The 15711-nt window shown below is 45.4% G+C and overlaps 1 protein-coding gene across 2 annotated transcripts in view; it reads left to right on the plus strand.

Moving 5' to 3' along the window:
- The window catches only part of LOC139551208 (anion exchange protein 2-like), a 67678-nt gene that overhangs the window by 40179 nt on the left and 11788 nt on the right, over positions 1 to 15711 (plus strand). Inside the window, exons 7-21 of one of the 2 annotated variants that reach the window (XM_071362668.1) lie at positions 734 to 870; positions 1512 to 1595; positions 4052 to 4232; positions 4520 to 4655; positions 4793 to 4991; positions 5238 to 5343; positions 5608 to 5792; positions 5986 to 6205; positions 6397 to 6600; positions 6782 to 6930; positions 7234 to 7428; positions 7836 to 8042; positions 8539 to 8628; positions 8724 to 8890; positions 9325 to 9578. In XM_071362668.1, the coding sequence (XP_071218769.1) occupies positions 734 to 870; positions 1512 to 1595; positions 4052 to 4232; positions 4520 to 4655; positions 4793 to 4991; positions 5238 to 5343; positions 5608 to 5792; positions 5986 to 6205; positions 6397 to 6600; positions 6782 to 6930; positions 7234 to 7428; positions 7836 to 8042; positions 8539 to 8628; positions 8724 to 8890; positions 9325 to 9578 (2514 nt within the window). The remainder of the gene's footprint in view (positions 1 to 733; positions 871 to 1511; positions 1596 to 4051; positions 4233 to 4519; positions 4656 to 4792; positions 4992 to 5237; positions 5344 to 5607; positions 5793 to 5985; positions 6206 to 6396; positions 6601 to 6781; positions 6931 to 7233; positions 7429 to 7835; positions 8043 to 8538; positions 8629 to 8723; positions 8891 to 9324; positions 9579 to 15711) is intronic. The other variant, XM_071362669.1, reaches the window with a different exon arrangement.

Genomic DNA, 15711 nt, shown 5'->3' on the forward strand with positions numbered 1-15711 from the left:
TTTTGTTTTAGATTCTGTCTCTCACAGTTGAAGTGTACCTATGATAAAAATTACAGACCTCTACATGCTTTGTAAGTAGGAAAATCGGCAAAATCGGCAGTGTATCAAATACTTGTTCTCCCCACTGTATATATACAGGACACGAACAATACGGAACAGAAAAAGACGTCTGAACTGCTAAACCACCTTGGATTAAGCCGTGTGACGTGAGTGAAGAAATGTTGGCTCGTTGATGATGGTGGGGTTAGTCTTGACAAATGTTAATTTGTTTTCTTTGGGTTTTAAAACCTTAGTCTCACAATGATTCCCTGGAAAGCGTTCCTATTGCTAAGCCAATCGTGAAATGTTATTAAAAGTACTCCTGTGGGTATGTTAAAAGAACTCCTGTGGGAATCTGAGTGTGTTCTCACCGAGTGTGTTCTCACCGTACACTGCAGGTGGCAAAACTAGTTGCAATGACGTTATTCTGAAGTATTTTGTGACGTCATGGTTTGAATGTAATAGGAGGTATTTTAGACATAATTTCAGTGACCACAAAAATACATATTTAACTGTTTGTATCCTGGTCAGAAAACCAAAATATGGTGTCTTTCCCAAATGTTTTGATGTTGTCATGAAAAAAGACCTGATCTGATGACTCAACAAGGAGAAAATCAGTTTGGGACCAGAAAATAACTTTCTCTCTATTTTTCTCTTTCCCATCTCTCTTTCTCCCTGTCCCCATGTTCCTTAGGTCACAGGTTCGAGGATGTGCCTGCGGTGCACCGTCACCTGGTCAGGAAGAGCAACAAGGGTCAGGTGGTGCACATCAGCAAGGACCACAAGGAGCCTAGTGCCCACTGCTGCAAGTTGGACCGTACCCCACATGAGGTGGGTACCATGGAACAAGAGGATAATGAGTTTAATGGGCAGTGATTTTGGCCCAATTCCATGTTTTGCTACCACTTCACCGGAATGGTCTATCATAGACTTACATAACATTGTTGTATGCTATTACACTTCATTTGACCCCCGCTGGTGTAGGCCAGTAGTGTTACTGCTGGTTATAAGTAGCAGGCAGTGACGTGAGTAGCACATGTCAAGTTGTTTTGATGATGGAGAGTTTGGGTTCAGAAGTCAATGTCTCACCTGTACAATAACTCCCTGCTTTGGTACTTAAGTCAGTCAGGGAAAGGTGAAACGTTAAAAATGAAATTAGGAACGCCATTCACATGCCACAAGAAAAAGAGGAGAGGTAACACGACACAAGGGGCTCTAGGACATAAGCGAGGGAGTTAAGTTTGTTGTATTAGGGTAGCTAGGTAGACATAACTCTCTTCTGTGTGTGTGTGTGTGTGTGCGTGCGTGCGTGCGGGTGTGATAGAGTGAACGTTAAACAATGGACAGACCATTTCACATGCGCTCTCTTGTTGAGCCAGTAACTGTGTGTGTGTTAGTGTGTGTTAGTGTGTGTGTGTAAGGTAAGCCTGCCCTATTAGATTTGTCAGTATCTCTGCTTCTCACTCACCCAGCCAGTCCTTGAGTATCGGTCCACCTCGCGTTCGGACAGAATGGTTCGCTTGGAGTTCATGGGTCGTATGGCACGGCACCAGAAGGTAGGGTCGTTTTGAACCAGTACAACCTGGTTTTAGCCCGGGGAATTTTGGATTTGCTGTGTTAGCCTTCAGATTGGTTTGGACTGCAGTTACTTACCTTCTAACACCACACCTATACAGCATGGTGTGTTTGTAGACACTTGATGCATGCTGGATGCTGCCATAATATCTTCATGCACCTGTTTTTAACGTGTTATTGTTGTTCGTGGGAGCTTAGTCTGGTTGATACACCACTTGTTTGTGATGTGGAAACTTTTGGATTTCTTGTTGGTCTCAGAGTAATAACACTAGAAACACTAATAAGTATGGTCCAATGTACTACATTTATTTTGGTTATTGAGACACATGAGTTGGGAGTTCGTCTCCAGAAAGACTCCGTGTTCCACCCAAATGTTTGCTGTGTGTTTTTGTGTGTTGTGTCTGGGCTGTTAGAAATTCTTCTTTTTGTTTTCCTATCCGAAGTTGGATTCGAGATGAGGTGGTTTCTAGATTAGATATTTCAGATCAGTACTACTGTGTACTATAAAGAATAGTGTTGGGCACAAACATCGATAATTCATTTGATATCGATTTGTCATTCCTGTTAAGCTACTGTATTATGTAAAAAAGAGTACTGAGAAACCATCTCACAGACCTTCGCACAGGATCTCAACTTGGTATGTGTGATTGCCTGCTGATGGGCCATTGTTTTATAACTGGTTGGGATATGTTAAAAGACTTCCAAAACATTCACACCTGGCCCAATGGACAATCAGGAAGCAGTTGTCTGGACTTCACAGAGTTGCAAAACCGATATATACAGTGGGGAGAACAAGTATTTGATACACTGCCGATTTTGCAGGTTTTCCTACTTACAAAGCATGTAGAGGTCTGTAATTTTTATCATAGGTACACTTCAACTGTGAGAGACGGAATCTAAAACAAAAATCCAGAAAATCACATTGTATGATTTTTAAGTAATTAATTAGCATTTTATTGCATGACATAAGTATTTGATCACCTACCAACCAGTAAGAATTCCGGCTCTCACAGACCTGTTAGTTTTTCTTTAAGAAGCCCTCCTGTTCTCCACTCATTACCTGTATTAACTGCACCTGTTTGAACTCGTTACCTGTATAAAAGACACCTGTCAAAACACATTCAATCAAACAGACTCCAACCTCTCCACAATGGCCAAGACCAGAGAGCTGTGTAAGGACATCAGGGATAAAATTGTAGACCTGCACAAAGCTTGGATGGGCTACAGGACAATAGGCAAGCAGCTTGGTGAGAAGGCAACAACTGTTGGCGCAATTATTAGAAAATGGAAGAAGTTCAAGATGACGGTCAATCACCCTCGGTCTGGGGATCCATGCAAGATCTCACCTCGTGGGGCATCAATGATCATGAGGAAGGTGAGTTATCAGCCCAGAACTACACGGCAGGACCTGGTCAATGACCTGAAGAGAGCTGGGACCACAGTCTCAAAGAAAACCATTAGTAACACACTACGCCGTCATGGATTAAAATCCTGCAGCGCACGCAAGTTCCTCCTGCTCAAGCCAGCGCATGTCCAGGCCCGTCTGAAGTTTGCCAATGACCATCTGGATGATCCAGAGGAGGAATGGGAGAAGGTCATGTGGTCTGATGAGACAAAAATTGAGCTTTTTGGTCTAAACTCCACTCGCCGTGTTTGGAGGAAGAAGAAGGATGAGTACGACCCCAAGAACACCATCCCAACCGTGAAGCATGGAGGTGGAAACATCATTCTTTGGGGATGCTTTTCTGCAAAGGGGACAGGATGACTGCACCGTATTGAGGGGAGGATGGATGGGGCCATGTATCGCGAGATCTTGTCCAACAACCTCCTTCCCTCAGTAAGAGCATTGAAGATGGGTCGTGGCTGGGTCTTCCAGCATGACAACGACCCGAAACACACAGCCAGGGCAACTAAGGAGTGGCTCCGTAAGAAGCATCTCAAGGTCCTGGAGTGGCCTAGCCAGTCTCCAGACCTGAACCCAATAGAAAATCTTTGGAGGGAGCTGAAAGTCCGTATTGCCCAGCGACAGCCCCGAAACCTGAAGGATCTGGAGAAGGTCTGTATGGAGGAGTGGGCCAAAATCCCTGCTGCAGTGTGTGCAAACCTGGTCAAGAACTACAGGAAACGTATGATCTCTGTAATTGCAAACAAAGGTTTCTGTACCAAATATTAAGTTCTGCTTTTCTGATGTATCAAATACTTATGTCATGCAATAAAATGCTAATTAATTACTTAAAAATCATACAATGTGATTTTCTGGATTTTTGTTTTAGATTCCGTCTCTCACAGTTGAAGTGTACCTATGATAAAAATTACAGACCTCTACATGCTTTGTAAGTAGGAAAACCTGCAAAATCGGCAGTGTATCAAATACTTGTTCTCCCCACTGTATATATATATATAATATATTGATATCGTATAAAAAAAAATCTCCCAGGTGTTTGTGGAGCTGAACGAGTTGGTGATGGATAAGAACCAGGAGTTGCAGTGGCGGGAGACGGCCCGCTGGATCAAATTTGAGGAGGACGTGGAGGAGGAGACGGACCGCTGGGGCAAACCCCACGTTGCCTCGCTCTCCTTCCGTAGTCTTCTGGAGCTCCGCAAGACCATCTCCCACGGTGAGAGAAAGAGGGGAAAGTGAGGAAAGAAAGGGCGGAAGGGAGGGAGTAGGTGGGAATAAAGAGGGCGAGGGCGGAGAAGGAGTTGGGAAAGGAGAGGGTGAAAGAGGGAGGGGAGTGGGTGAGTTAGGAAAAGAGAAAAAGGAGTGATAAAGAGAGAGGGTGGGAAGAGATTGGGGAGGAAGGGAAGAAAAGGGAGGAATAAATACAAATCGAGGGATGAGAAAGGCAAGAGAAGGAAGTAGCGTTTGTGGCATTAAAGGGACACATTGGGGTGTGTTTTTTAGGTGCGGTGCTGCTGGACCTGAACCAGCACACCTTGCCTGGCATTGCCCATCAGGTGGTGGAGCAGATGATAATCTCTGACCAGATCAAAGTGGAGGACCGGGCCAATGTCCTCAGAGCCCTACTACTCAAACACAGGTATGACTTATTTTCTTGCTGTATGCAATCCTTTATCTACCCTGCTACCTACGGTATTCACAGTGTTTATATACATCATTGGTACTTCTACACAAACTCAGTTCAGGCGTTCTCTCTCTCCTCCTCTCTGCCCGCAGTCACCCGAGCGACGAGAAAGAACACAGCTCTTTCACGCAGAACATCTCTGCCGCCAGCCTGGCCTCCCTGATGGTGAACCACCACAGCAGCAGCAACCACATAGGCCAAGCCGAGCCCTCTGTCACTGAACCCGTCATGGGTGGAGGAGAGGCCGCCTGCATCCTTCCAGACACCCGCATTGACATGGAGAAGAGCGAGGTCTTCACTTGAAAGTGTGGCTGTGTTTTTGGGAGTGTGTGGGGTTGAGTTTGTCTGTGTGTGCAGGATGTTTGTGAGTCTGAGCGTTTTTGTGAGCTCTGTTTGTGTAATAGTGTGTTGTTTGAGTTGTGTTTCTGGGTGGGTGTGTGCATTCATCTTTATCCACTTGTCTAGGTGATTGTTTATGTGTTTTTTTGTCTGAGTGTGTGTGGGTTTTTGTTGCCTAAACTACGTTTTCTTCTACAGAAAGACAATCCTCCCAAATTGGGCATGCACAGGTCCAAGTCCAAACATGAGCTCAAGTTGCTGGAGAAGATTCCGGAAAATGCAGAGGCCACCGTCGTCCTCGTAGGTATGCCTTACTATTCAAATAAAATAAAATGTTATTTGTCACATGCTTCGTAGACAAGCTGGTCAGCGCGTGCTTTGAGTACGTGTTCTGGTAATCAGTCTGTGGCCTTGTGAATGTTAACCTGTTTAAAGACCTTACTCACATTGGCTACGGAGAGCGTGTTCACACATTCGTCCGGAACAGCTGGTGCTCTCATGCATGTTTCAGTGTTGCTTGACTCGAATCATTAAAGTTCAATTACAATTTAATAACTGTCTCTCGCAGGCACCGTGGCCTTCCTGGAGCAGCCATCCATGGCATTTGTGCGTCTGCAGGAAGCTGTGCTGCTGGAGTCTGTGCTGGAGGTGCCCGTCCCTGTACGTTTCCTCTTCCTTCTAATGGGCCCGCCCATCGCTAACATCGACTACCACCAGATCGGCCGCTCCATCTCCACACTTATGTCTGACAAGGCGAGTTAACCGTTGGGTAACCCATACTGCCCTGTGTGGCTCAGTTGGTAAGAGCGTGGCACTAGCAACACAAAGATTGTTGCTTTAACTCTCACAGGGAACACATACAAAAAATGTATGCACTCACTGTCCTGTAAATCACTTTGAATAACTCTGATAAGTGGCATATATTATTGTTATTATTTTTCCGCAGCACTTCCACGAGGCGGCGTACCTGGCGGACGAGCGGCAGGACCTGCTGAACGCCATCAACAGCTTTTTGGACTGTAGCATTGTGCTGCCGCCGTCTGAGGTTGGCAGCGATGAGCTGCTTCGCTCGGTGGCCCGCTTCCAGAGAGAGATGCTCCACAAGAGAGAGGAGCAGCAGGGCAAGAAGCTCAAGGTCAAAGAACCCAAGAGCCCAAAGGATAAAGGTAATAGAGACAGGCATACACTGATACACTCAGATGTGCACAGACATATACTACAGAGAGGAACCAAAGGGCAAACTACTGGCCAAAAAGCCCAAAGGTCCCATGGACAAGGGTGACAAAGACACGTACTGGAGGAAGGAGCTTGAGGGCTAACTGACCAGCAAATAACCCTCTCCCTCCCTCTCCCTCAGCTCTGCAGGCGCCCTTCAAACCTGGGGATGACCCTCTGCGCCGGTCGGGCCACCTGTTTGGGGGGCTGATCAATGACGCCGCACGGCGCTACCCCAAATATGCCAGTGACTTCCGTGATGCACTCAACCCCCAGTGCATGGCTGCCATCATCTTCATCTACTTCGCTGCTCTGTCGCCCGCTGTCACCTTTGGAGGACTGCTGGGTCAGTCACTCAGCGCCCCATTGGGGGAGGGAAGAATGGAGGGGAGGAGGGAAAGGAGGGAAAGAAGAGGGACAATTACTAAATAGAAATTAAGCTTAAAAGAGGGATAGAGTCTATAGTTGGCTGTATCATTTCGAGTTGGTATTCACTTTCTCCATCCCTTCCTCTCTTCTTCTTCTAGGTGAGAAAACGGGGGGGTTGATTGGCGTGTCGGAGCTGATCATCGCCACGGCGATGCAAGGGGTCATCTTTTCCCTCCTGGGGGCACAGCCTCTGCTGGTGGTGGGCTTCTCTGGACCCCTCCTGGTTTTTGAGGAGGCCTTCTACTCAGTGAGCAACTACCCCAATTCTTCTATTCTGTTACTCCCCCTTCTCCCCAAATTTTGTTCACTCCCCTGGCAAGGATTTACAAGTAATAAACTGTTTTCAAAATAACTGGATTCCCAGCTGAAGGATTTCCTGCTTATTCCTTCCTAATTCCAGAAATCTTTTAACTGGAAAAAACGATGAACTTTGGGAACGTTTCAGTGATTTTGCAACCCTAGCTGGTGCAAGGAATATGGTTGCAATGTGTGCATGATAATGTCCCTTTCTGAACATAACCCAAAGTTGCCTCGTGGTTCTGTATTACAGTTCTGCAATGCCAACCACATAGAGTACCTGACAGGCCGGGTGTGGATTGGCTTCTGGCTGGTGCTCATCGTGGTCATCATAGTGGCCTTTGAGGGCAGCTTCCTGGTCCGCTTCGTCTCGCGCTTTACCCAGGAGATCTTCTCCTTCCTCATCTCCCTCATCTTCATCTACGAGACCTTCTCGAAACTGGGCAAGGTGAGGTTTAGAGGAGGAGCGCCCTTTAACACTGGGCTGGAGCTGATTGGGCTTGCTTGTCCACTGGCCTACAAGTTCATAGCTTTTCATTGCTAGCATACCGCTGCATGCATTATGACTCCGTCGAGAGCATTTGAAACGGAAGTCATCTATCGCACGCCTGACACAGATGAAATGGTGCAGGAATGTATGCGACTAATGAGAAAACTGTCTGTCTGTGTGTTTACCTGTGTGTCTGCCTGTGTGTCTGTCTCTGAGTCCGTCTGTCCGTCTGTCCGTCTGTCCGTCTGTCCGTCTGTCTGTCTGTCTGTCTGTGCCTGTCTGTCTGTGTGTGCCTGTCTGTCTGTCTGTCTGTCTGTCTGTGTGTGTGCCTGTCTGTCTGTCTGTCTATCTAAAAACCCACCCAGATCTTTCAAGAGCATCCTCTCCAACGCTGTTACCTGGTCAACGACACATGGACATCATCATCATGCAACAACACTGTGGTTGGCGTGCCTGGCAAGGTGGTGGGGGAGCCCAACACAGCCCTCCTGACGTTGGTGCTAATGTCCGGAACGTTCTTCATTGCGTTCTACCTGCGCAAGTTCAAGAACAGTGCCTTTTTCCCAGGCAAGGTAAGTACAGTAAGCCTGGGCTGCCTGACCAGAGCCATACAGTATTGGCCCTTAAAAAATACTTATTCAAAATGCATTAAAGGTGCACTATGCAGAAATTGCTCTGCCATTTCCTGGTTGATAAAATTCTAGTAGTTCACCTAATTTCAGTTTATGTGACAAAATAAGCAAGTATAGTGTAGAGAATCATTGTACCATCTAAACTGCTGTGAAATACATTTTTCAAGTGTTTTAAGTTGGTGTACAAAACTGAAAGTAAAAGACGCAGAAACGAAACTTAAGGCTGGAAGCATAGAAATAGTGAACATAAAACAGATCTACCGCTTCTTAGACATGCTTTTGATAACAATGACCGATCTATGACTCTCATTTCTATGTATATTTTGTCGGGTTGCCCAAAAAGTTACATATTGCAGCTTTAATGCGTGTGGCAGAGCATGTGGCAGTAAGCAACAATGTTATATTCAATCTGACTTGTGCATGTTCTTTGTCTCAGCTCCGTAGGATGATTGGAGACTTCGGGGTTCCCATCGCGATTCTCATCATGGTGTTGGTGGACTACAGCATAAAAGACACCTACACCCAGGTGAGATATAGGTCAAGATCAAATGTCAAGAGAGCAATCAGAAATGAGAATAGCCCAGGCTAACCTTTTCCCTTTTACCACTCCACCCTATTCAGAAGCTAAGCGTGCCCACAGGCTTCTCGGTGACCAGTCCTGAAAAGCGGCGGTGGCTGATCCCCCCGCTGGGCTCGGACGGACAGTTCCCTGTCTGGATGATGGCCATCAGCATCTTACCTGCCCTGCTCGTCTTCATCCTCATCTTCATGGAGACACAGATCACCACGTAAAGCCGGGTGTACACTACAAGGCCATGATTTAGCTGTCCCAGATAAGTTTTTGAAGTCGGAGACAAAATCCCCACGTCGTTGCTTACACAGGGCGCGCGGCTGTCACCGATGCTTGTTTAATATGAACGGGTCAGAGACGCAATCTGAGGGCTACTGATCTCGTCTTTGAGCAGTCCCAAACATCCCAATATTTTCAAACATGTTTGATTTTATCAGCAAAAATCTGCAATGCTCTCGTAGTGTGAGATGTGCATATTATAGAGTAATACAACCGGTTACCTCTGCACCCCCATCTTACATATTATAGAGTAATACAAGTAATCTCTCTCCCTACCCCCTCACTCTTTCTCTCCTTCACTCAATCCCTCTCCGTCCATGTTCCTCTCTTTTTATACACTCTTTCTCTTTTTGGTCTATCTCCTTCCGTCAGGCTGATAGTCAGTAAGAAGGAACGGATGCTGTTGAAGGGCTCCGGCTTCCACCTGGACCTGCTCATCATCGTGGCCATAGGTGGGGTTTCGGCCCTGTTTGGTCTGCCCTGGTTGGCCGCCGCCACCGTGCGTTCTGTTACTCACGCAAACGCCCTTACCGTCATGAGCAAGGCGGTGGCCCCCGGCGACAAGCCCCGTATCCATGAAGTGAAAGAGCAGAGGGTGACAGGCTTCCTCGTAGCTCTGTTTGTCGGTAGGCATGACCCTTCTAACTTAGCGCCCAGGACTAAATCGAGAGTAGGGTCGCAAAATTCCAGAAACTTTCCCAAAATGCACAGTTTTTCCCAAAAATCCTGGTTGGAGGATCTCCCTGGAATTAGGAGGGAATAAGCAGGGAGAGGGTCCTCCAACTGTGAATCCTACAACCAGGATTTCTGGAAGACCTGGGAAGTTTGGGAACGGTTCTGGAGTTTTACAACCCTACAAAAAAAACACATGTCAAATTTGCAGTTTCATATGTGAAATATCTGTTTCACATTTATTAAATTTAGAGTTCACATGTTTACACCACCTTTTCAAATGTGAGCAGAATAACATGTTTTCACCTCACATGTGAATTAGAGTTTCACATGTGAAATTTCACATGTTAAAAACATTCACATGTGAAAATCGGATATGCATATGCACTTTCACAAATGTAAAAAAAAACTTTGTGTGAATATCTGACTTTCACATGTGGAATTGCAAAAATCATGTGTCTAAATGTAATTTGCGGTTTCACATGTAAGAATCCTCCACGTGAAAATCTCATGTGGAGTTGAAATAATGATATTCTTCTCACATGTGAAAAGATGGTGTTAGTTTGTTGCAGTAGCAATGTTTCCACTGTTGGAATTAGGGTGACCACATCTGGGGGGGGAAATAATGCGGGACAAGGGAACGATTTTGCGGGACATTCGAGGAACAGTGGACAGAACTTTATTTTGGGGGGCAGGTTAATGGAGCACATTCAAATGGCGACATAGTTCTGCACTGTTTGTTAAGGCCTTGTAAGTAAGCATTTCACAGTAAAGTCTACACTTGTTGTATTCGGGGCATGTGACAAATAAAGTTTGATTTGATAGTTCTGCTGTTTGAAGGCCACTGCCTGTTAAACAGGTAATATTTGCTACATCCATTTTTGGATTACTCATTTATTCTTGAAGAATATAATGTATAAATGCCTCATGAGCTTAGTTCAACTGTTGTAACCCATTAGAACCCAAAATGTTAGCTTGATTTAAGCCAAAGTAAATGTAAACAAACACGTGTATATAGCCTTAAAACATGGTTAAAAATGGCATTTTTATATAATGGATGGTCAGTCCTTGTATCCATAGCATAGTCAATGGATTAGTGTGTTTGCATTTCTCCAGCCCCATCCCTCAGCTTTTTATCGAAACTGGCGGGGACAGTGGCGATTTTATCATGTGAATCTTGGTGGGGAAAACAAAACAAAAAAATGTAGACGCACGCCAGCAGAGCCACTACACAACACTAAACAATACATTAAATGCACTATAACGGTGAAAAACAGTGTCCACAAACTGTTGGAGCCGACATAAAGCTGTCCCAACAGCAGAGCTTTCTTTTCAGCACCATGGAGTGAATCCCTACCACAGCTACATCTGGCTATCAGCAGTCTTAATTCAGCCTCATTTATTGCCTTTTCAACAAACATAGCTGACAATTAGATGTACAAACTACAACACTGTCATGACGTGGCCCTTGCTGGGTGTAGATCGTGGCTCCCCCCCTCACTCTCTCTGCTAAACCAGGTTTAGTACCTCAGGTCATAAATACAGGTTAGAACCTACCATGCAGTATTCTGAGAGAGAGAACGAAGGACTTCACTTCGCCAAACTCCTAAATCCCCCAAATGGGAGAATTAAACATTCGTTCTAGTTTTGAGAATGTGGGAATGATCCGTGGAAACTTAAGGGATAGTTATGTTGAGTTTCATTTGGTGATCTCATGAAGGACAGGAAACACACATAACGGTATCTCTTAAAGTCAGTGGCCACACCCCCGTGAGCCCAGACATCACATTAGGCGTCATGGAACCGCCCCTTTTCTACTGAAACCTATAAAACCCACCCCAGATGAAATTCACACCAGACCACGCAAACCCCGGTGTAAGCTAAGGTTGCAAATGGTTGAATTTCTAAGACCAAAACATGCCGGTGATGCTGGTGTGTGAAGTGGTTTATACTACAACTCTACCAAAAGACAAGACTATTCCACGTGGAGCATTGACTACACGTCTGGAAATGTTTCAACTCTGAGACTATCGATCCCTGCAGAATAAGAGCGAATCTTAGACACAAATTACTAGTCTGCAGCTAGACATTACGTAAACCTAGGACGAGAATACAGACAACCACCGAAGCATCTATTCTATTCTACTCTGAAGTATCCATTCTAACCACCTACAGGACGATCGAGGATTCCAACAAAGAACAACGACATACAGGCGTAAATATACAGTTGAAGTCGGAAGTTTACATACACTTAGGTTGGAGTCATTAACACTCGTTTTTCAACCACTCCACAAATTTCTTGTTAACAAACTATAGTTTTGGCAAGTCGGTTAGGACATTTACTTTGTGCATGACACAAGTTATTTTTCCAACAATTGTTTACAGACAGATTTATTTAATTTATAACTCACTGTATCACAATTCCAGTGGGTCAGAAGTTTACATGCACTAAGTTGACTGTGCCTTTAAACAGCTTGGAAAATTCCAGAAAATTATGTCATGGCTTTAGAAGCTTCTGATATGCTAATTGTCACATTGTGACTCGGGTGGGCATTCTAGTTACTTTATTTCTATGTTTTCTCTTTGTTTTTGGCCTAGTGTGGTTCCCAATCAGAGTCAGCTGTCTATCGTTGTCTCTGATTGGGAATCATACTTAGGCAGCCTTTTTCCCACCTGTGTTGTGGGTAGTTGTTTGCTGTATAGTTTATGCTCCTTACAGAACTGTTTCGGTTTTCCCTCTTGTTTATTTTGTTCGAGTGTTTTGTGATCAAATAAAAATCATGAACACTTACCACACTGCACTTTGGTCCGATCCTCATTACGACGAGAGCCGTGACACTAATTGATATAATTTGAGTCAATTGGAGGTGTACCTGTGGATGTATTTCAAGGCCTACCTTCAAACTCGGTGCCTCATTGCTTGATATCATGGGAAAATTAAACGAAATCAGCCAAGGTCTCAGAAAAAATTGTAGACCTCCACAAGTCTGGTTCATCCTTGGGAGCAATTTCGAATGCCTGAAGGTACCACGTTCATCTGTACAAACAATAGTACGCAAGTATAAACACCATAGGACCACGCAGCCGTCATACCGCTCAGGAAGGAGAAGCGTTCTGTCTCCTAGAGATGAACGAAAAGGTGCGAAAAGTGCAAATCCATCCCAGAACAACAGCAAAGGACCCTGTGAAGATGCTGGAGGAAACAGGTACAAAAGTATCTATATCTCCAGGAAAATGAGTCCTATATCGACATAACCTGAAAGGCCGCTCAGCAAGGAAGAAACCACTGCTCCAAAACCGCCATATAAAAGCCAGACTACGGTTTGCAACTGCACATGGGGACAAAGATTGTACATTTTTGAGAAATGCTCCTCTGGTCTGATGAAACAAAAATAGAACTGTTTGGCCATAATGACCATCGTTATGTTTGGAGGAAAAAGGGGGAGGCTTGCAAGCCCAAGAACACCATCCCAACCGTGAAGCACGGGGGTGGTAGCATCATGCTGTGGGGGTGCTTTGCTGCAGGAGGGACTGGTGCACTTCACAAAATAGATGGCATTATGAGACAGGAAAATTATGTGGATATATTGACGCAACATCTCAAGACATCAGTCAGGAAGTTAAAGCTTGGTCGCAGATGGGTCTCCCAAATGGACAATGACCGCAAGCATACTTCCAAAGTTGTGGCAAAATGGCTTAAGGACAACAAAATCAAGGTATTGGAGTGGCCATCACCAAGCCCTGACCTCAATCCAATAGAAGATTTGTGGGCAGAACTGAAAAAGCATGTGCGAGCAAGGAGGCCTACAAACCTGACTCAGTTACACCAGCTCTGACAGGAGGAATAGGCCAGAATCCACCCAACTTATTGTGGGAAGCTTGTGGAAGGCTCCTGAAAAGTTTGACCCAAGTTAAACAATTTAATGGCAATGCTACCAAATACTAATTGAGTGTATATAAACATCTGACCCACTGGGAATGTGATGAAAGAAATAAAAGCTGAAATAAATCATTCTCTCTACTAATATTCTGACATTTCACACTCTTAAAATGAAGTGGTGATCCTAACTGACCTAAGACAATTTTTACTAGGATTAAATGTCAGGAAGTGTGAAACTGAGTTTAAATGTATTTGGCTAAGGTGTATGTAAAATTCCGACTTCAACTGTATATACTTTGCAATTATTCTCGAATGAGCGGCCGTTCATGTACAAACGATTAGCATTTCAATTAATATAATTATAGAATCCATTTGTCTTTCCCAGTCTTTCTCAGTCCCACGCCCTTCCCTTTGCTCTTATCCAAGATGGCGTAGCAGTCAGACGTCTTTGTCTTTGTCCTGTCGTGTCCCTTATAAATATATTTTTTACATATTTTTCTGGATCTGGAATCCCTCAACTGATGCTAGCCAGCTAACTACCTACCAGCTATCAGTTAGAAAACCATTGCTAGCGGTCATCAGCTAACCTTTAGCTCGGAAAGCTCTCGCCAGTTCGAACATCGTGACTCAAACCAGAGCATAATGGACCTATTTCTCTCCATATCCCCGGATTCCTACCGCAAACTCTGAACATTTTAATCTGGATCTTCGCAACTAGCTAACCGCAATCCCGGGTGACCACTCCTGGCTAGCGTTTACATCCCGGAGCAAGCACCAATTAGCCAGAAGCTAACCCGGCCAGGGCTCTTGTGCTACCACCAAAACCCACTCCTGGGCTACAATATCCGGACCCCTTCTACTGCCGGTACGGGGCACGGAACCCCGCCGATCCTCTACGACTGGAATACCGACATAATCTGCCCGAGGACTCCAACAGGCCCCTCAGACGTGACGCCCGCTGAAGGCCCATTCTGCTAACCTGCCAGGCCTGCTAGCTACCTAGAGCTACCTGGAACCGTACTAATTCCACGACTGGTCTATCGACGTCACCGCACGAAGAGGCAAAAACAGACTTTCCCCCATCGCGACGTCCCCCAAAGGCTAACTTGCTATCCCCGGTCTGCTAACTGCTAGCTTGCCTGCCCCGGTCTGCTAACTGCTAGCTTGCCTGCCCCGGTCTGCTAACTGCTAGCCCCTGCTAACTGCTTGCTTGCTAACCCGGTCTGCTAACTGCTAGCTTGTTTAGCCCCGGCCTACTAACTGTTAGCTTGTTAGCATCGGCCTGCTAACTGTCTGAATCGCCGTGTCCCCAGTCAGCCCAACCACTCACTGGACCCATATGTTCACTTGGCTAAGCATGCCTCTCTCATATGAATATGCCTCGTCCATTACTGTCCTGGTTAGTGATTACTGTCTTATTTCACTGTAGAGCCTCTAGCCCTGCTCAATATGCCTTAACCAACCATGTTGTTCCACCTCCTACATATGCGATGACATCACCTGGTTTAAACGTCTCTAGAGACTATATCTCTCTCATCATTACTCAATGCCTAGGTTTACCTCCAATGTACTCACATCCTACCTTACTGAATCTATGCTATCGAGCCCAGAAACCTGCTCCTTTTACTCTCTGTTCCGAACGTGCTAGACGGCCAGTTCGTATAGCATTTAGTCGTACCCTTATCCTACTTCGCCTCTGTTCCTCTGGTGATGTAGAGGTTAATCCAGGTCCTGCAGTGCCTAGCCCCACTCCCCAGGTGCTCTCATTTGTTGACTTCTGTCACCGTAAAAGCCTTGGTTTCATGCATGTTACCATTAGAAGTCTACTCCCTAAGTTTGTTTTAGTCACTGCTTTACCACACTCTGCCAACCCGGATGTCTTAGCCGTGTCTGAATCCTGGCTTAGGAAAACCACCAAAACCCTGAGATCTCCATCGCTAACTATAACATTTTCCGCCAAGATAGAACTGCCAAAGGGGGCGGTGTTGCAATCTACTGCAAAGATAGCCTGCAGAGTTCTGTATTACTATCCAAGTCTGTACCCAAACGATTCAAGCTTCTACTTCTAAAAATTCACCTTTCCAGAAACAAGTCTCTCACTGTTGCCACCTGCTACCTCCCTCTGCCCCCAGCTGTGCCCTCGATACCATATGTGAATTGATTGCCCCCCATCTATCTTCTGAGCTCGTGCTACTAGGTGACCTAAA

The sequence above is a fragment of the Salvelinus alpinus genome, chromosome 23 (assembly GCF_045679555.1).
Source record: "Salvelinus alpinus chromosome 23, SLU_Salpinus.1, whole genome shotgun sequence".
NCBI classification, from domain to species: domain Eukaryota; kingdom Metazoa; phylum Chordata; class Actinopteri; order Salmoniformes; family Salmonidae; genus Salvelinus; species Salvelinus alpinus.